Here is a 22185-nt window from a genome sequence, read left to right as displayed (position 1 = left end):
CATAATACAATGTTGATTATGATTCACAAAAAACATTTATTCAAATAAAACACAATATTACACAATACATTAACATAAAAATCTACTTAATAAACATAAAGATACAATCAAATACAAATCTACTCAATAAACGGTGAAACAATATACTTACCTTTACACAATACCCATTTATTTGCAAGCAATATTACACCAAAAAATAAATATTTGCATATAAAACATAAAGATACAATCAAATACAAATCTACTTAATAAACGGTATAATAATATACATACCTTTACACAACACATACATTTATTTGCAAGCAATATTACACCAAAAATAAATATTTGCATATAAAACATAATATACTCAATAAACGGTACAATAATATACTTACCTTTACGCACCACATACATCTATTTCCAAACAATATTACACCAAAAATAAATATTTATAACTATGTACACAACAACACATCTGTCTCTTAAATGTCCATGTTCTTTTTCACACATCGTCGTCTAGGATTGTGTCATGTGTTGAATCGGGCCCAAGGCCTGCGATGTTGCTGCATCGCCTCAGAAGTTGAGTCGTGGTGATTTCATCGCCCTCATATTTGTCCCTGGTGTCGAATAGTTTTCCGTGGACGTCCTTGTATTTCCTTCTATCGATACGGGCAAGTGCGTGCTCCGACACTAGACGAATCGTCAAGTCCACTGTCGCCGCCTCACGCGGTAGAAGGGGGACGAGCATATAGAATCCTAAGTCAGCACGCCCGGCTCGCGTACTGATTCTCCGATGCCAGCCTGAAATAATGAGCAAAGTTTATGAACAATATTGTTAATTATGTTAGGCGGAATAAAAATGCTATAATCAATGTTGTTTTTTACGTTACGTTTTTACGTTTTATATATATATATAACAGAATAACATCAATTGTTCTTTGAATAAAAGCATACCTTCAACATCGTTGTTAGTCCTAACTGTTTGTCTATAGACGCTCCAGTTCTCCGGCTTCCACATGGATCCCCGGATCCACGTGCGCTCAACGTAATTGACGACATTCAGAAGAGGACCGCCAACCTGGAATAAGCAAAATTTATGACATATGCGTACAGTACATTTTAGTACAATTAAAGGCGTGTGTCGCTAATTGATTGTTTGCAATGCACTAATTAATATGTTTGCACTATCAAGTAATCAATAATTGAAATATCTTATAATCGATCGTAGATTGGTAGTCGATAGGGTGTGGACGTGTTTTCATGTGCTTCACAAATATGTGTTTTATTCATAAATTACGGGCACAGAAAAAGTTGATATTATGGTAGAAAAAAAGGATGATATGCAAAGTGTAATGCAAGTGTTAAATTTTTCGGATAAAATCAACAGTAAAGACAAAAAAGTTACTTTTTAAAGCATATTTATTAAAATCATAGGACATTAATTATTGCCTGTTACATGTGAATATATTTCTATTTAAATATAAAATAACACTGACAAAATTTTACAGTTTTAGCTGGTACTACAACAACTAAAATAAATACGCTTCATTATAACAAACAGTACGCTGTTTAACCTAAGTCAAACATAAATCATTTAAATAATATATACAATTAAAACCATCATTTGTTACAAAACTCAACTCAATAACGCTAAAAAATAACATAAAGAAGCATATATCCCAATATATTTATTAACAACTTCATATTCAATTGCAATATCATTTTATTCTATACAATATATCAGTGTGACGAAATCTTCTCTGCCCTCCTTCATAATATAAGTGTGACGAAACTGCATTGTGACGAAACCTCCATCACCCGACCAAGTTTACTAATTTTATTTTCAACCAATGGAAACGTCTTCTGTCCGTAACACCGATTTTTGCCTCAAAATGATGGTCGTGAAAGTGAAAGTACGCTAAATGTGTTGTTTCCTCTGAATTTCCGACTTTTTACCGTTCAACTGGGACTTAAGAACGCCGTAGTTCGAAGGCAAACTTAGTAAATGGAAAACATTCGTCGACTTTATAGCAATGTTCTTATTTTATTGTGAAAAATCTACCGAAAATCGCCTTCATTCATTACTGACAACTGGACGTTCGGTAGTCCAAATTTTTGACGCTCTCAAATATTAAGCTACTTTTTATATGGGTAATATTTGGAGCGTACAAAGGGTGAAAGACCAATTATGTGGTGGGAATTTTTTGTTCTTTGTCTATATTGTTGCGCAAGGATTTTGTGCGCAACATTCAAGCCCCGATATAAGACACTTAATAACAACGGATTCCAAAGAATTTAGCCCATATAAAAAGGATTTCCAGTCGTTACACCCCCTGGACGTTACACCCCTAGTCATTACACCCTCTAAGCCTGGACATTACACCCACCAAGATGTAAACATAATTGATTAGGTTACTAAGGTGTGATCACACCTACCATGAGGCACACTTCACTTGATTAATGATGTTTCTGCTTTAATGTGTGTCCAATGGGGGTCTGTCTTTTGGTGTGAAAAATATTGTTCTTTGATCTTTTCAAATAATTTGTTAATTATCAAAGTGTAATAATAACACCTAAAATTAAAGGAGTTTGTCCACACCATTATTATTAAAATTCATTTGAAGATGTTGTTGTTTGATTTTATGAATTCTAAAGAATATTGCATCTTTATGTCGTGGCAAAAGAATATCAAAACATCGAAGGTAACAAAGTTAATAAGACAATACTCAATGCAAATTGTTTTTACTCATTGTCCCCATATATACCAGAACAATTTTAGAGAAATGTATATTTTAGGTATACATTGTTACTCTTATTAATAATGAGAAACTAAAAATCTAAAAATATGATATGATATGTAACAGAATGGTATTTATGCAGGAAAAGGGAAATGGGTAGAGACATGAGGGATTATACATGTAATATATATTTTTGTTATCATTCAAATAATTAAGTTGATCTTATGTTGCATTAAGACTCATGCCCCAATTTAGTGTTTTAAATCATTGACACAGTTTTTTGTCATCATTTATGAAACACAGTTTGTAAAACTAAAAGTAACACTGGGCCACTTAGATAAACATTGGACCTATTTGGGCCACATAAGGGCCAGACAAAGACCCTCTAACTGTTTATTAGGGGCCATAAAAGATACACAGATTAGTGTCAATTAGGGCCCTCCCATAAACTGTGAAAACATGCTTTGATTGTTACAGTAAGTGACAGATTCCTGTTAATTGTGTTTCAATATAAAAAAGTATTTCTTCAATGATCCTCAATATCAATTCTGACTTTAAAGTTTAATGATATTGTAATTAATGAACTTTGAAGTCTGCAGTAAAATTTTATATATCATACAGTGACAATATGTTACTTCTATTTAAATATCTAGTGAAATGGGATTTCTTGGCAGTATTATTTTAGTTTTTTTTTAATCAATCATAATTTGTATTTTATTTTCAAAGTTATTTCTATCTGTATATTCCTGAAAAAAGTATTAATGATTTAGATGCATATTATTACATTTTTGTGAAATAAAAAGAAATGTATAAATTTAAGATTGTGTTTTGTTTATTCTAAATATTTTGTTTATTTATCATTATTTTTATTTTCAAAGTTTTTTCTGTCTGTATATTCTTGAAAAAAGTATTTATGATTTATATGCATATAATAACATTATGGTGAAATGAAAATAAATGTATATGAATTTAGATTGTGTTTTGGTTTATTCTAAATATTTTTTTATTTATCATTACTTTTATATTATTTTCAAAGTTTTTTTCTGTCTATATATTCTTGAAAAAAGTATTTATGATTTAGATGCATATTATAACATTATGGTGAAATAAAAATAAATTTATATGAATTAAGATTGTGTTTTGTTTATTCTAAATAATTATTGTATTTATCATTATTTTATTTTGTTTTCAAAGTTTTTTCTGTCTGTATTATTTATGATTTAGATGCATATTATTATATTATGGTGAAATAAAAATAAATGTATATGGATTAAGATTGTGTTTTGTTTATTCTAAATATTTATTTTATTTATCTTTATTTTTATTTCTTCAAGTTTTTTCTGTCTGTATATTCTTGAAAAAAAGTATTTATTATTTAGATGCATATTGTTACAGTCATTTTGGTGAAATAAAATTTAATGTTTTAAATGATGGCTGCTCAATCTTAAATAATTTGAGCAACCATTAATCTCATCAGTGTCATCTTACATGACAAATCCAATTAGTGGTTCATAAGTTGATTACACCTTTCTATTCTAATCAATATCTTGGTGGGTGTAATGTCCAGGCTTAGAGGGTGTAATGACCAGGGGTGTAACGTCCAGGGGGTGTAATGACTGGACACCATAAAAAGTATCTCTAAATTCTTTGCGCGTCTTATAAATGAGACTAGACGTTCGGAATTACACACTTTCATTTTGGGGTGCTATTTGTGAAACTTTTGGCTGTTTTAGACATACTTGGACGATTTTCATCAAATAAAAGGTGTTTTATCATAGATGGACGCTTCCTACTGGCAATCTATCTATCTATATATACTGCCAGGCGCCCTTTAGAGCATTATAGGCAGAGGGACATTATCGAGTCCGTTTCCTGGGAAGAACCAGTACTAGGTGTCTATGGAGGAGATAATGAACATGCTCCCCGAGTGGGGAGGGAACCCACGAACTCCCGATCGCTAGGCGGACACCTCATCCACTACACCACAATGACATATGTGTGCATTGTTTGATCTTTTATGCTGTTGCATTGTGTAATTCAATACACCTGTGAAATCATCGTTGGATACCTTTATGATACTCTTATTATATATATGAGGACCAAATTTTTTTTTCAAGTACCTGTGATTTCATCACATTGGGAAACTGAATCATGTATAAATAGAAGCTTTGGCAGGGTTTTTTTTCCTTCTTTGGGACCCGCCGAAAATCGGCCCTTTCCCCTCGGATTTTTTTTCCCCTTAGCTGGTAAATTTTCCCCTAGATTTCATTTTCCCCTTACCTTTAAATATATAAGTTAACCTGATACACTGTAGAAACTAGAAAAATCTTGCATAATTAAATTATCTGTTGCCTTGAATTTGTTTTAAAAACAGTAAAATATGTTAACTTGATTATTTTAGACTTTGCTTATTTTCCCCAAAATCCAGCTTTTCGCACAATTTTTTTCCCCAAAATTCGATGTTTCGCGCGATTTTTTTCCCCTCAAAAAAGGCCAGGCCCTTTCCCCAAAATCAGATAAAAACCCCTGTTTGGGTTTTTTGTAATTGTTACTATTCTTGTTTTTTAGTTCAGAGAAGTGAAACATGATAAGCATCGTATTTGGTACAGCCTGGGTAAGTTTGCAGTTTATTTAACTTAAGTTGTATGTGCTTGTTAGTGTAACTGTTCGTTGCGATATTAATAATTAATTAAATTAGTTTTTCTTGAATGCTTTGAGCTTTATGGGTACATAACGAGGGTCAATAGCTGGGAGTTGGATAATTGCCACTATTAAATGAATATGTTACTCCCATCTAAACTAAAACTTTGAGCTATACGGATGTATTCTTAAAAGCTAAAAGCATTCAAGAAGAACTAGCCATGGCATATGCCTGGCAAATGGCATTTACACAGATACAGGTATTGTCATAGCCAGCTCGTAGTCCGCCGTCCGCCATCTGACGGCCGCCGTCTGACATCCGCTGTCTGCGTCGTGCTAAAATCTTAACATTGGGTCTAAAATCAAAGTGCTTCCACCTACAACTTTGAAACTTCATATGTAGATGCACCTTGATGAGTTCTACAGGCCACACCAATTTTGGGGTAACTAGGTCAAAGGTCAAGGTCACTGTGACGTCTAAAAAAAAATAAATTCTGACAAGCTTTCATTTATTCAAAACTGCAACCGTAGCCCAGCGTGGCACCCGTTATGCGATGCTCTTTGAGGGATATTGTTTTGGCATTGTCTGTCCGTTCGTCTTTCCGTCCGTCCAGAGCCATATCTTGGAAGTGCTTTGGCAGATTTCATTGAAACTTGGTATGAGTATATATATGGATAATAGGATGATGCACACCAAATGGCATTGTACACCATCTGATAATAACAGAGTTATGGCCCTTTGTATCTTGAAAAAAAAATTGTGTGTGTCCAGATCCATATCTTGGAAGTGCTTTGGCGGATTTCATTGAAACTTGGTATGAGTGTCCAGAAGCATATTTGCGGGGGATATCAGTTCAACGAATTTGCTTGTTTCCATAATTATTAACCCATTCAAATATAATGTCTACAATTAGGAATAAATTAATTACCGGTACAATGTAATTGATGTAAGAGATTTATTCATTATCATATGTAAATAAATAAAAAATAGAATTGTTTTTTAACCAGGTTTTTAACCAGGTTTTCCGAAGGAAAAAACTGGTTATTAGATTGGCGAATGCGGGCGGGCGGGCTGGCTGGCGGGCGGGCGGAACAAGCTTGTCCTGGCCATAACTATGTCGTTCATTGTCAGATTTTAAAATCATTTGGCACATTTGTTCACCATCATTGGACGGTGTGTCGCGCGAAATAATTACGTCGATATCTCCAAGGTCAAGGTCACACTTTGAGTTCAAAGGTCAAAAATGGCCATAAATGAGCTTGTCCTGGCCATAACTATGTCATTCATTGTGAGATTTTAAAATCATTTGGCACATTTGTTCACCATCATGGGACGGTGTGTCGCGCGAAATAATTACATCGATATCTCCAAGGTCAAGGTCACACTTTGAGTTCAAAGGTCAAAAATGGCCATAAATGAGCTTGTCCTGGCCATAACTATGTCATTCATTGTGAGATTTTAAAATCATTTGGCACATTTGTTCACCATCATGGGACGGTGTGTCGCACGAAAGAATCACGTCAATATCTCCAATGTCAAGGTCGCCACGACTAAAAATATTTTTTTTTAAAAACAAACTTACAAAGGGGGTTAATTTTGTTTGTTCATTTCAAAAGTTCAGTTTGAGTTTTCTCCCTTTATCAGATTTTTTTTCACAATGAAAACCTGGTTTTGTGACAATTTTGTCCCTTGTTTTGTTTTTAAGGGCAGGGGGGGGCCCTAGGCAGGGCAGGGCGGGGGTTCGGAGGGACAGGGCGGGATGCCCTTCAATTTAGGCCTAGCTGGAGCACTGACAATGTATACGTTTTCCACAGAGCTTTGTTTATACAGTGATATTTTTGTAGTAAACATGACACACTTTGTCCTAAACAACTAATTTATTAGAGAAAGTTAAAGTAAAGTATTTGCTTTTTAAACAAATATCGAAAGGCATCAATGCCTTCATTTACAATTTATCATACAGGCTTTATGAGTAGATCAGACAATCAGGAAAACCCTTATAAGTGATATGATTAATCTGGTTTCCCATAGGGTTGGCATATTGATCGGTCAATTGAGTATTGACCGGTTCGGCGGTCAATACCCGGTTAAATCCGGTCAATACTGGTGATTACTGGTCAATACTGGTCAATTGAAAATTATAGCATTTAAACATCACAAAGGAAGACTTTAAGCACTTAGCTAATCTATATTAAATCAATCGTTATTCTGTAATTGATAAACTTTTTTATGTGCCCCCATAATTTTGGGGGGGGAGCATATAGTCGCCGCTTCGTCTGTCTGTGTGTCCGTCCGTGCAAATTTTTTGTCCGAGCTATTTCTCAGCAATTAATGACCGGAATTCAATTAAATTTTATGGGAAGCTTCACTAGCAAGAGGAGATGTGCATATTATCAGCCGGTTCTGGTCGGATGATTTTTCACAGAGTTATGGCCCTTTGAAATTTTCCATTAACTGTACATACAGGGCAATTCTTGTCCGGGCTATTTCTCAGCAACTAATGACTGGAATTCAATGAAACTTTATGGGAAGCTTTACTACCAAGAGGAGATGTGCATATTATCAGCCAGTTCTCGTCGGATAATTTTTCACATAGTTATGGCCCTTTGAAATTTTCCATTGTACATATAGTGCAATTCTTGTCCGAGCTATTTCTCAGCAACTTATTACCGGAATTCAATTAAACTTTATGGGAAGCTTCACTACCAACAGGAGATGTGCATATTATCAGCAGGTTATGGTCGGATGATTTTTCACAGAGTTATGGCCCTTTGAAATTTTCTATAAACTGTACATATTGTGCAATTCTTGTCCGGGCTGTTTTTCCCCAACTACTGACTGGAATTCAATGAAGCTTTATGGGAAGCTTAACTACCTTAAGAAGATGCGCATGCTATTCGTGGGTTCTGGTTGGATGATTTATTTAAAGAGTTATGGCCCTTTGAAAATTTTAAGTTGCTTAACCATCCCTCGTATTATTTTGTCCAAAGTTATGCCCCTCAAGACGTTTCCTTTTATCTGAATATATAGTGCAATATTGTGACCAAAAAAAACTTTGGGGAGCATCACCCGTCTCTGACGGTTTCTTGTTTGAGCTATTTATTGTAAAAAAAAATCTTTAACCCTATCAGTGCGGGAACCGAATTTTGAAAGCCTTTGCAAACAGTTTGGATCCAGATGAGACGCCACAGAACGTGGCGTCTCATCAGGATCCAAACTGTTTGCTATTCGAACAGTATTCTTTGAAGAAAAAAATCGAAGAAAATGCTAATTTTAGAAATTCAGCAGACGACATTTTAGCAGAAGACAAATTTCCCAGCATTCAAAGGGTTAAAGCTGTAAAAAATCTACTTCTTTATTATTTATTGAAACAGACTCAAATACATAAGGACTAAGGCAATATCTTTATCTTAGTGTATCACATCTGTTACTTAAGTATTGCTATTATTACTATTGTAGTTACCATAGTATTTCACTGATCTTTTGATATATATATTTGATAAACAGATGGACAAACAGAACTCTTGTGTTTTCTAGGGTTATAAATCAGGCCCCTAAGCCTTAATTGGTAAGAAAATGCATGCAGTGTTATGTTTCTGATAATGACAATGAAGCAAATCTGCCCCTAGGCTATTTCATATCACTCAAACAAAAGTAGATAACTTGCTATTAATTTAATAGTTACATGTACTTCAAACTTGTCTCCTTTAAGAGTTTTTTTTTTTTTCATACTTAAAAGTTCAGTTAGTCTTCAAATGAATTAGCAATCAAAGTTCTCTATTTTGCCAACTAATAATGTTTTCCAAGTGTGGTTTATTCTAGACTCTTCTTTTCAATTATTTTTTTTCTTTTAATAATTATTTCTTATGTTTTTTATTTTTATATCAATGGAAAATAAAATATTTTTCACTTTTTTGTTTTAAAAGACTAAAAAGAAATCTAGGCAAGAATACATAACAATGTCAAGTAAGGGTTGTGTCAAAAAAGGTGCCATTTAAGGCCCTATTATCAGTTTTGGGTGCCCCAACCTGTATAGGTGAGAAGACTGTGGGGACAGTGGGGCATGAGGAACAACTAATACAAGAATTATCTGAACATTCATTAGAATTGAAAAAAATTTCAATCTACCAGAAAAATCCAATGGACCAAGTTTGACTAATTTGCAAAATTTTGAGAGATTGACCTACAAATTGCATGAACAGGTATACAAATGTGGGTATTTATAGCTTAAGACATTATTGGCAACATGTCTGTTTAATTTATGTTATCAATATCGTTTAATTAAGCATGGAATATTAATCAAAATTGGGGGTGAAGTTCAATCGACCAGTATTGACCAGTAATGACCACTTTGAGAGTATTGACCGGGGCGGTTTTAACCGGAAAAAAACGCTGGTTAAAACCGGGGGCGGTCGATTGGTGCCAACCCTGCAACTTTCCCACTGGTGTATTGAGTTTACAGATTATATTTAGAGAGCGATGTTATTTATTGTTTAAAGTTTCAATACAAAGTCGAAGGCTTTCATGCTGGTAGTAAACAACTTCCCTTTAATAGTATATTATTTACAAATTGTTTATACAATGTAGTGAAGTATCGAAAGTGAGAACATGTGGATTGAGTGTTTCATTATCATTATGTTTCAATACATGTAGTCAGTATTTAAACAAAAAAATCAATAATAAGTAACAAGTTTGCATTTTCTGTTTTGCGAATTGTCAGGTTGTGAAGTGAGTAAATGAAAAATTTCAAGAAATATGACATTTATCATGGTCATAAGATTGAAAATCGCATCACTTTTTTTAATGTTTTTTATTTAAATGTGACATTAATTGTGTTGGTTTTCTTTTCCAGATTATCGAGCACGTGATGGCATTCTTTGGTATCAGGCCATTCATCTATATCCCAGATGATGATACAAATGACAAGAATGATAATGCAAGAATTATATTGCTAGATGATGCAGGAAAATCAGAATATAGGAATCCTTACCATGTGGCTTATAAGCTGAACCCAGACCACGATGTTTATGATGATGATGTAGTTATCACTGATATTACATTAGGTAGTAATGAAAATCTTAAAGACCTCGGCATTAAAACTGAAGAAAATCAGGACACTTTGGCCAATAGTGATGCAATAATTGGAAATAATGTTAGTGAACATACTGGTGAATCGAGAATTGACAATCTAATTGTGATTGAAGATGATATTGAAGTGAAGAAGCTCGAAGTTGCTACAGCCACGAAACCTGTTGCTGCTCTTGAAACTGACTGTCCTAATGTTTTTCCAAAACTTGAAAACTGTAGACCTTCTACAAACCCAAGTGTCAAAGACGGTAGATCTCCGCCCAGCATTATCATTGACGATGGTCCGAATAATGGTGATGACGATGTTGAAATTCTTGTCATGTATCCTGTTCCTGAACCTAAACCTGGGACCAGTCATGATGAAGAGTTTGATGTAAGCATGTTACTTTATAAACTATTGATACTGTTTTGAAATGTCTGAATATTAAGAGGACTTATTATTTGTTCATGTTTATTATTAACATGTTTGTATGCTTGAATTGTACCTTTAAATTTACCCCTAATTGACTTTTTAAGATTACAGCAAATATAGCCAAGCCATTGACTTAATAATTTAACCCTTCTGAGAAGCAACTAAAATTATTTGCAATAAATTCATTTCCATTGTTGATTTATTTCGGAGTTCAAATTTAGCACATGACAATTTCATTATTTCAGCATGTGTTCATGTTTATTATTAGCTTTAACGGTTGACTTGTATATTTCATAATTACAGACTTCTAAACATAGCCAAGCAAAACAGTGCTCCAGCTAGGCTTAAATGGAAGCTCTGCTCTTCCAAAACCCCGCCCTGCCCTTTTATAAAATCAAAGTACTGAAAGTACTGGTTTGATGATGCTTTTGAAGAGGATGGATATATAGAGGATATTTGTTGGATTCGGTGGAATATCGATTTTCCCAGAAAAACTGCGAAAAATATCGATATTTTCACTTCTATTTTTCACTGTTTAAAACAGTGAAATACCAGTTTATTTCACTGATATTTCTGTATAAATCACCGGAAAGCATAAAATAAATAAGCATCCATTTAAGTTAATCTACATCACCACAATTGTGTAATTTTTAGCTCATCTGTTTTGAAAAAAAATTATGAGCTATTGTCATCACCTTGGCGTCGGCGTCCGGTTAAGTTTTGCGTTTAGGTCCACTTTTCTCAGAAAGTATCAATGCTATTGCATTCAAACTTGGTACACTTACTTACTATCATGAGGGGACTGGGCAGGCAAAGTTAGATAACTCTGGCGTGCATTTTGACAGAATTATGGGTCCTTTTTATACTTAGAAAATTGAAAATTTTGGTTAAGTTTTGTGTTTAGGTCCATTTTATTCCTTAAGTATCAAAGCTATTGCTTTCATACTTGCAACACTTACTAACTATCATAAGGGGACTGTGCAGGCAAAGTTATGTAACTCTGACTGGCATTTTGACAGAATTATGTGCCCTTTTTATACTTAGAAAATTGAAAATTTGGTTAAGTTTTGTGTTTAGGTCCACTTTATTCCTACAGTATCAAAGCTATTGCTTTCATACTTGCAACACTTATTAACAATCATAAGGTGACTGTGCAGGCAAAGTTATGTAACTCTGACTGGCATTTGACGGAATTATGGGCCCTTTATACTAAGAAAATTGAAAATTTGGTTAAGTTTTGTGTTTTGGTCCACTTTACCCCTGAAGTATCATAGATATTGCTTTCATACTTGGAACACTCGCTAAGGGGACAGTAAAAGGACAAGTTGCATAACTCTGGTTGTCATTTTTACGGAATTATGGCCCTTTTTTGACTTAGTAACTTTGAATATATGGTTACATTTTGTGTTTCGATCCACTTTACTTCTAAAGTATCAAGGCTATTGCTTTCAAACTTCAAATACTTTCATGCTATCATGAGGTTACTGTACCTGGCAAGTTGAATTTTACCTTGACCTTTGAATGACCTTGACTCTCAAGGTAAAATTATTAAATTTTGCTAAAATGCCATAACTTCTTTATTTATGATTAGATTTGATTGATACTTTGACAAAACTACGTTTACCTGACATACCACAATAGACTCCATCCAAACCATCCCTCGTGCCCTCCCCCCCGCTCCCCCCCTAAATTTTTTAATTTTTTATTTTTTAAGATCATCTCACAAATGACCACCACACCCTCACACTATACCCCCCCCCAACCCCTCTCCCCAATTTTTTTTTTGAAACGGTTAAAAAACACAAATATTTATTTTTATTATTTTATTTTTGAAATACCGTCCAGCCATTGCACCCAAGAATCCCCCCCCCCCCAATTTTTTTTTTCGCATTTTTGGAAGATAATGTAATAAATGTCCACACCCCCACACTATACACCCCTCTTCACTCCACCTCTCCCTCCTTTGTGATTTAAATTGAGAGTCCCTTCACCTTTAAAAAGAAAAAAGATGAGCGGTCTGCACCCGCAAGGCGGTGCTCTTGTTATTGCTTGTCATTTATCTGCAGGTCAATAGTTAATGGTTGTGGTGCAATCGTTTTCGTTTTTGGACACTGCACTCCCTTCAATAAAATTTATTTACCTAAATATCTCATATTTGAACTTACAATTCTTTTGGGAGTAATGGTCCAGACAACTGTATAAAACAGCAACAAAATGCTAACCCATTATTTTTCGAGGAACATAATTGAGAATTCCTGTGCTAGCCCCCACTCACAGTATGTTGGGGTATAATAATAGTCAAATTTAGTTTTTCTTCTCAAAAGATTGTCATAGATTATACGTTGAGGAATATATCATCCATTGGACCAAGACTACAACTTTTAGAAAGCCATTTTTTTCATTTATTTTTATTGATAAACAAGGTTTTGTAACAATCTATACTATACATAGATAGCTTTAACGGCACAATGTGGCTCACCTGAAACTGATTGTTTCCTAGTGGTGTTAACTAATTTTTCATGAAGATCTAGAAAAAAAAGGCATTGTGAGTATGAACAAACTATTTGCGTCTATCTGAGTCTTGTTATACCGAGTTCCTACTTTTATTTATTTGAACATTCTGATCAACTGCCATGAAGATCAGGTAAAAAATGTAAGTGTTAACATAGATTTTAATGATTTTAGTTATTGATCAAATGCTTGGAAGCACATGACCCACTTTGGAACGTGACCTGTTAATCACTGCGACTAGACCTTGTGACCTAAATGTTGAATATGCTACTTTCAAGCTTGACTTTGAAATCATTTAAAATAATGTTCTAACCAATTTACAAGTGGATCTGAGAGAGAATGTGACCACTGAAGTATTAACAGACCTTTTCTTATATTTGACCTAGTGCCCTATTTTTTGATAGAATATGAAGCCCAAAATGACATAGAGGTGACTGGTTTCATAAGAATCTGGCAAAGAGGTGACACCCAAATTTAAACATTGTAAAATGATATCTTATGTGTTCACAATAAACTTTGGATAAAATACAACAGACAAAGAGTGATAACAAAAGCTCACCTTGTCACATCATAACAAGTGAGCAAAATAACCAAAACTATGACATCATATAATTGCTCAGTTACTTCCAATAACAATAAAATGTTACTTTTGAAACAAAAACAATACCTTCCCTTTCTTACTACAGGCTGTTCTCAAACAAGATAGCCCTGTATCGCTCACCCAAAACAACTTCTATAGTGTCAAAAACTTGTGTATGATTTGACTAAGTTGTAACCTAGCTTTAGCCTGCCAGGACCAACTTGCAAATTCAGCTTTTGATTTGATTAAGATGGACATTGCAAGCAATTTTCATGAAAATCAGGAAGATAATGTGACCTGTAGAAAGGTTAAGGAAGTTTTCTATATTTTGACCTAATGACCTAGTTTTTGACAAACTACCAACTTTCAAACTGAAACTTTATTTCATCGAGATAACATTCTGTCCAATTTTCATGAAGATCTGGAAGAAAATGTGACCTCTGGAGTGTTCACTAAACTTTTCTGTGATTTGGTTTGTTGACCTAGTTTGGACCACATATGACCTACTTTCAAACTTAACCTAGAATTGACCGAGATGAACATTTACCAACATAAGACAAACAAGGGCTGTTTGTAAAACATGTAAGCCCCCCATATGGGCTGTCAGTTGTAGTGGTAGCCATTGTGTGAATACATTTTTTGTCACTGTGACCTTGACCTTTGGCCTAGTGACCTGAAAATCAATAGGGATCATCTGCCAGTCATGATAAATTTACCTATGAAGTTTCATGATCCTAGGCCTTACTATTCTTGAGTTATCATCAGGAAACCTTTTTACTGTTATGAGTCACTGTGACCTTGACCTTTGACCAAGTGACCTGAAAATCAATAAGGGTTATATACCAGTCATGATATGAAGTTTAATGGTCCTAGGCGTAAGCATTTTTGAGTTATCATCCATTTACTATTTTACTGTTTTAAGTCACCTTGACCTTTGACCTAGTGACCTAAACATCAATAGGGGTAATCTGCGAGTCATGATCAATGTACCTATGAAGTTTCATGATCTTATGCGTAAGCTTTCTTGTGTTATCACCCCGAAACCATTTTACTGTGTCAAGTCACCGTGACCTTGACCTTTGACCTAGTGACCTGAAAGTCAATAGGGGTCATCTGCGAGTCTTGATCAATGTACCTAAGAAGTTTCATGATCATAGGCGTAAGCATTCTTGAGTTATCATTTGGAAACCATTTTTTCAAGGTTGAGTCATTGTGACCTTGACCTTTGACCTAGTGACCTGATAATCATTAGGGGTCATCTGCGAGTCATGATCAACATACCTATGAAGTTTCATGATCCTAGGCATAAACGTTGAGTTATCATCTGGAAACCATTTTACTATTTCGAGTCACCGTGACCTTGACCTTTGTCCTAGTGACCTGAAATTCAATAGGGATCATCTGCGAGTCATGATCAATGTATCTATAAAGTTTCATGATCCTAGGCATTATCGTTCTTAAGTTATCATCCGGAAACCATTTAACTATTTCGGGTCACCATGACCTTGACCTTTGACCTAGTGACCTCAAAAGGGGTCATCTGCAAGTCATGATCAATGTATCTATGAAGTTTCATGATCCTAGGCATATGCGTTCTTGATTTATCATCCGGAAACCATTTTACTATTTCGGGTCACCGTGACCTTGACCTCTGACCTAGTGACCTGAAAATCAATAGGGTTCATCTGCGAGTCATGATCAATGAACCTATGTAGTTTCATGATCCTAGGCAAATGCGTGCTTGAGTTATCATCCGGAAACCGTTTTACTATTTCGGGTCACCATGACCTTTGACCTAGTGACCTCAAAATCAATAGTGGTCATCTGTGAGTCATGATCAATGTACACATGAAGTTTCATGATCCTAGGCATAAGCGTTCGTGAGTTATCATCCGGAAACCATTTTACTATTTCGGGTCACGGTGACCTTGCTCTTTGACCTAGTGACCTCAAAATCAATATGAGTCATCTGCGAGTCATGCTCAATGTAAATATGAAGTTTCATGATCCTAGGCATAAGCATTCTTGAGTTATCATCCGGAAACCATCTGGTGGACGGACATACGGACTGACATGTGCAAAACAATATACCCTCTCTTCTTCGAAGGGGGGCATAATAATACAGTAGCATGAACCAACAAGGGAGGCAACATGTTATGTCACAATTTGGCAGTGTATAAAAAGTGGTACTTAATTATCTCGCTAAACATGGGTCTAAATTACGTTTAAAAGTTTTTTTCTGATTGGATGAAACAGTCCGAAATCATCCAATAAATAAAGTCGAGATATTTATCTTGCAGAACATGCAATGCCATGCCGCATGCAAGCTATCAATAAAGTAAATATCGTAAATCAAATAGTTTTGTTTTTTTCGGACAGTGTTCCTGGCTGAAAACAATGCAATATTACTTTTAAATCATTCATGTATTAGTTTTTAGCAAGAAAGAGGTAGAATATTAGTGTAAAACATAATTTTTTTATTTAAACTTGTGTCTGCTACAATTTAACGAGTGGTTACGGAAATTACCGATTGTACAGTAAATCGACAGACATATGCAAAACGAAAGAATAGCTTGCATATTTCAAGTTTATCAGCCTTGAAATTACCTATTAATCAAATGAGAATCGAAATTATTAAAATATAAACCAGTAATGTTCATTAACACCAAAATCTTTGGGCACAACCATCATATTTTTGGAAACCGTGACGTATTGTTTTTCGGAAACTGACGATCGGTAATTTCCATAACCATATGGAAAATTTAATCACTGACAAGTTTCGTTTAAAATGTTTTTCTCAAATATTCTACCACAAAATTATTGTATACCATTACACAAATGAATGACAAGTAAGAATTCCTTGATTTTGGGGAGGGACACTGTCTATAACTGCTTATAAAAACGCATTAAGGCTAAAATTAAGTGCATAAAATATTGAAAAATAAATCATAATTCAAGTGTAGACAAGTGTTGGTTTTATCCGATATATTCATTCATCCACATTGCTCAGACACTCAATTACAAATGTATATTGGAAATTATTACGAATATCTGATAAAACTTGCATTATTTATTTTTATCTTTAAACTTCCATTTCATAAATGATTTTTTTGATAAACGTCGTCAATTATTATTGTATATAGATTTCTCTATAGTTTGAAAAACATTTAGGCAAATATTTCTCATGTAAGATAAAATGCAAATAATTAATAAAATATTCCCTTTTAATCAGTATGTTGGTTTATCGGTCAATAACAATATCACTTTGAACATTGAATTATTTAAAAGTTATAACAAACATTAAATGTTCTCCGAACAAATGATTCATAACACACAAACAGATTGATAGGAAGATATGAACAAATCAAGGTTGCTAGGTTGCCTGCCTAGAATGGTCCAGTAAGTATGGAAGTACTTGATATATAAATTTATTAGCCTGTCGGTGTTGTAAAGACATAAATATTTTATGAATGTCTCAAAGTGTAGAATTATTTTGCATTTAGTAAAAGAAAGGCAACATATAACCCTTAAGTGGCTGACAAGAACTTGTGGCTGAATACAACTAAAAAGAGGCATTATGATTCTTGAAAATAAAAGTAAACATCATTATATATGAATTTTCTGATCAAAAGTGTTATTTTTAGTGAATAGGGGAAATACATTTTCAAGAATAAACAATATAATTATAAATGTTTTGGCGAAGTGCATCATAGTATTATCATAGTACCAGTTTTGGTCTAAAAATCCAGTAACATTTTTTTAATTTCATAACCCCTTGTTGCAAAAAAAAAATCATGAAAAATATAATTTTGAGAGTAACCTATTGAAATAAAATAAAAAATGCTTTATTAGACCCTAGATATTATTTTTGCAATCATTTTTCATCAATTACAAATGTTTAAAAAAATTATTGTTTCATGCTACTCATGGTACCATTTTTTTATTTTTTTACAAATTAATTACATTTTTTAGCTCATCTATTTTTTGAAAAAAAATTATGAGCTTTTGTCATCACCTTGGCGTCGGCGTCGGCATCGGCGTCCGGTTAAGTTTTGCGTTTAGGTCAACTTTTTTCAGAAAGTATCAATGCTATTGCATTCAAACTTGGTACACTTACTTACCATCATGAGGAGACTGGGCAGGCAAAGTTAGATAACTCTGGCGTGCATTTTGACTGAATTATGTGCCCTTTTTATACTTAGAAAATTGAAAATTTTGGTTAAGTTTTGCGTTTAGGAACACTTTTTCAGAAAGTATCTATGCTATTGCATTCAAACTTGGTACACTTACTTACTATCATGAGGGGACTGGGCAGGAAAAGTTAGATAACTCTGGCGTGCATTTTGACAGAATAATGTGCCCTTTTTATACTTAGAAAATTGAAAATTTTGGTTAAGTTTTGTGTTTAGGTCGTGCCCCCCTTCCCCCCCCCCCCCCCCCCCCCCCCCCCCGAATCCCCCCCTATTTTATTTATTTTATTTTTTTTAAGATCATCTCACAAATGACCACCACACCCTCACACTTAAACAGTTACCAGGCTTCTGAATTTAATAAGCCAGGTCACAGGAAAAGGGCAGTCTAATCAGTATCCAATTAAACTATTTGTCATTGTCAGAAAACCGCTCTTAAGCAAACAGCTTTCAAGCAACTGCAGGCTGAATTGGATCTAAACTGGCCACAATCGCCTTAATGTCTCTTTTACTGGGATACAGTTCATTTAACTTTAAAGGGATCTTTTCACGTTTTGGTAAATTGACAAAAATAGAAAAAAGTTGTATTGGATTCGCAAATTTTCGTTTTAGTTATGTTATTTTTAGGAAACAGTATTACTGAACATTTCCCATGGTTTAATATAGCCATTATATGCATCTTTTAACGATTTAAAAATTATAAAGCGTTGCAACGCGAAACGATTGAATAATTTTGATAGTTATGTTGTTGTTGTTTAATTGTGTGAAACTACGAAGATTGCTTATATAAGGTATAAAATACGTCAACCATTTATACTTGGCAGAATAGTCGAGCAGGCTAATGCGTTTTTACTCCAGGTCTAAGGGGGTCACTGGTTCAAGCCCTGCTGCGAACTACTTTTTTTTAAAGAATTTTATTCTGGATTTTTAACTGGAGCTTTTAAGATCCAATGTTTACATTTATCAATATAAAGCATTTAAATGTCTAACTTCAAAACCTGTCAAAATCTGTGAAAAGGCCCCTTTAACATAATATCTACTCCTATAAATATGAGGTCAATATACATGGACTAAATGGTAAATTACGTCTAATTATTTGGACTATAATGATATCAACTACTTAAATAGAAAGAAGAAAGAATTGATACAAACCAGTAATTTGAGTAAAGAGTTTGTAATCAATGTTGTATTTCAGGACAGCTTGGTGATATGCAAATCCCATATGACATGTTGATATCGGGTATCATAGCCATTCAATAAGTCGCAAAATGCTCGAACAAAATTTATAAAGCAAAATGTGACTTCAATTGATAACTAAAAATACCAGTATCATCAGTATGCCAGTTTTGCCTTGTCAAGCTGTCGAGATCCAGAAAGTGCTTCATTCACATTGAATATATCCTTCGAATTCCATTTATTGTTGCATTACTAAATAGCGAAACAAGCCGATTTAAGCTGTAAGAAAGTTTTGACACGAGTGTTATCAAGTCTCTCATGGGCGAAGCCATTGTTGTAGAAAGGGATCCATTCACATCGAATATATCCTTCGAATTCCATCCATTGTTGTCATTAGCGGAGATTTAGTGAATAAATAATTCATATATCATAAATGACAGCTTCTAAATAGCGAAACAAGCCAATTTATGCAGTAAGAAAGTTTTGACTTGAGACTCATGGGGGCGGCCATTGTTGAATGTTGAAACACGAATGACAACTCTGCTTGGAGAATGTTATCAATGAAAATCAACGAGGTCGAGGTATTTCGATTAGAAAAATCGAGTTATCTCAATCGGACTGGCTCGCTCTTTTACATGGGTCGCCATTGTGAAGAATTTTTTTATGGTTATCATACCTTAGACGATGCTGTTCCAGCATCGTCAAAAATAATAAATTTTGTTTTGACATATTATAATTTATAAATCTCTTATTACATTTTAATTATGTATTCCTCATTGTAGACTTTTTAGCCGGATTTTTTTCGAAAAAATCTCGGCTTATAGATTGATGTTGTCGGGCGGGCGGGGGGGCGGGCGGGCGGGGCGGGGTGGCGGCGTGCTCGAAAATGTTAAAGTTCTTATTTCATGGTATAACTTTGGTATGCTTGGACCTAGAGTCTTCAAACTTGACATGAAGGTTGGCCAGGATTAACAGATGACCACTGGTCATTTCAAGGTCATTCATTTGAAGGTCAAGGTCACTGTGACCTTCAATATAAAAAATGTTAAAGTTGTTATAACTTTGGTATGCTTGGACCTAGAGTCTTGAAACTTGACATGAAGGTTGGCCATAACTAGTTAGTAACCACTGGTCATTTCAAGGTCATTCATTTGAAGGTCAAGGTCACTGTGACCTTGAATGTAAAAATGTTAAAGTTCTTATTTCATGGTATAACTTTGGTATGCTTGGACCTAGAGTCTTCAAACTTGACATGAAGGTTGGCCAGGATTAACAGATGACCACTGGTCATTTCAAGGTCATTCATTTGAAGGTGAAGGTCACTGTGACCTTCAATATAAAAATGTTAAAGTTGTTATAACTTTGGTATGCTTGGACCTAGAGTCTTGAAACTTGACATGAAGGTTGGCCAGAACTAGTAAGTAACCACTGGACATTTCAAGGTCATTCATTTGAAGGTCAAGGTCACTGTGACCTTGAATGTAAAAATGTTAAAGTTGTTATAACTTTGGTATGCTTGGACCTAGAGTCTTGAAACTTGACATGAAGGTTGGCCAGAACTAGTAAGTAACCACTGGACATTTCAAGGTCATTCATTTGAAGGTCAAGGTCACTGTGACCTTGAATGTAAAAATGTTAAAGTTCTTATTTCATGTTATAACTTTGGTATGCTTGTACCTAGAGTCTTCAAACTTGAAATAAAGATTGGCCAGTACTAGAAGATGACCACTGGTCATTTCAATGTCATTCATTTGAAGGTCAAGGTCACTGTGACCTTAAATGTTAAAATTGTTATAACTTTGGTATGCTTGGACATAGAGTCTTCAAACTTGACATGAAGGTTTGCAAGCACACTTAGATGACCACTGGTCATTTCAAGGTCATTCATTCTAAGGTCAAGGTCACTGTGACCTTGAATGTAAAAATGTTAAAGTTCTTATAACTTTGGTAGGTAAAAATGTTAAAGTTCTTATTCCATGTTATAACTTTGGTATGCTTGTACCTAGAGTCTTCAAACTTGACATAAAGGTTGGCCAGTACTAGAAGATCACCACTGCTCATTTCAATGTCATTCATTTGAAGGTCAAGGTCACTGTGACCTTCAATGTTAAAATGTTAAAATTGTTATATGCATTCAAAACATAACACAAGGTTTGCTCATGCCTTGAAAAGTACTTACATTTCATTTTGACCTTTGAACAATATTTCAGTAATTTAAGTATTGCATTGACAAAAACACGAAAGGTACTTTCCTGTCATTTAAATAAAAAATCCGGCTTCAATGCGGTCATCTCCGACCGTGGAACTCTTGTTATTTGCATGGTTTAATAATAATGGGAATAATATATTTAATAATTATTAATAACATTAAAATTAATATGCAAGAGGGAGCATTCCAGATACGCCTGCTCGCTAGAAAATGCCCTTTTGACAAAATACTGCGCGTCGAAAGTGCCCTTTTGACAAAATAGCCCTCCTTGCCCTTTTCAAATCCTTACTGGAGCACTGCAAAACATTAATAATTTAAGCCGTCTAAGTAGCAACTACAATTATTCACAATTAATGATTTTCCATGGTTGATTTGTGCTTTATTTCAATTTCATTGCATGACAATTCACAGCTGCAATGCAATTTCAGTTTTTAGTTATGCATTTTTTTTTAGTTCTTTTTTCAGCTCAAGACAATTCACGGCTGCGATGCCTTACCATTTGACATTCATGCATAATTATACTTATTTCTGAGTTCTTTTTCAGCTCACAACAATTCACGGCTACGATTTCATGCCATTCCTCAGTGATGCCAGCACTATAGAGTACATCAAGACTTCCCACATCATCTTCATCATGAGGGGTCTGCCAGGTACAATT

General features: G+C 34.4%; 2 protein-coding genes across 4 annotated transcripts in view; one reads left to right on the top strand and one right to left on the bottom strand.

Moving 5' to 3' along the window:
- Nucleotides 1–136: 136 nt before the first annotated feature.
- Nucleotides 137–1222, bottom strand: LOC127856470 (uncharacterized). The gene is made up of 2 exons (XM_052392691.1): nt 937–1222; nt 137–783 (listed from the first exon to the last, which is right to left on the bottom strand). The coding sequence occupies exons 1-2, from the start codon at nt 998–1000 to the stop codon at nt 485–487; spliced, it is 363 nt and encodes a 120-aa protein (XP_052248651.1). The 5' UTR covers nt 1001–1222; the 3' UTR covers nt 137–484.
- A 617-nt stretch (nt 1223–1839) lies between these two features.
- Nucleotides 1840–22185, top strand: part of LOC127856235 (uncharacterized) — a 32137-nt gene continuing 11791 nt past the window's right edge. Inside the window, exons 1-4 of one of the 3 annotated variants that reach the window (XM_052392336.1) lie at nt 1840–1895; nt 5289–5334; nt 10214–10822; nt 22072–22177. In XM_052392336.1, the coding sequence (XP_052248296.1) occupies nt 5305–5334; nt 10214–10822; nt 22072–22177 (745 nt within the window). In that variant the 5' untranslated portion in view covers nt 1840–1895; nt 5289–5304. Of the gene's footprint in view, nt 1984–2003; nt 2085–5288; nt 5335–10213; nt 10823–22071; nt 22178–22185 lie in introns of those variants that run through there. The other 2 variants (XM_052392329.1, XM_052392343.1) reach the window with 2 other exon arrangements.

Source organism: Dreissena polymorpha, chromosome 1, assembly GCF_020536995.1.
Source record: "Dreissena polymorpha isolate Duluth1 chromosome 1, UMN_Dpol_1.0, whole genome shotgun sequence".
NCBI classification, from domain to species: Eukaryota; Metazoa; Mollusca; class Bivalvia; order Myida; family Dreissenidae; genus Dreissena; species Dreissena polymorpha.
The sequence above is the reverse complement of the archived record's forward strand: the minus strand, read 5'-3'. Positions and strand labels throughout refer to the sequence as shown.

Excerpts from the sequence above, each read along its gene's own strand:
- LOC127856470 (XM_052392691.1), bottom strand. The coding sequence starts at position 1,000 with ATGTGGAAGCCGGAGAACTGGAGCGTCTATAGACAAACAGTTAGGACT. Across the intron at positions 784-936 it reads GACTAACAACGATGTTGAAG|GCTGGCATCGGAGAATCAGT; the intron begins GTATGCTTTTAT and ends TCATTATTTCAG.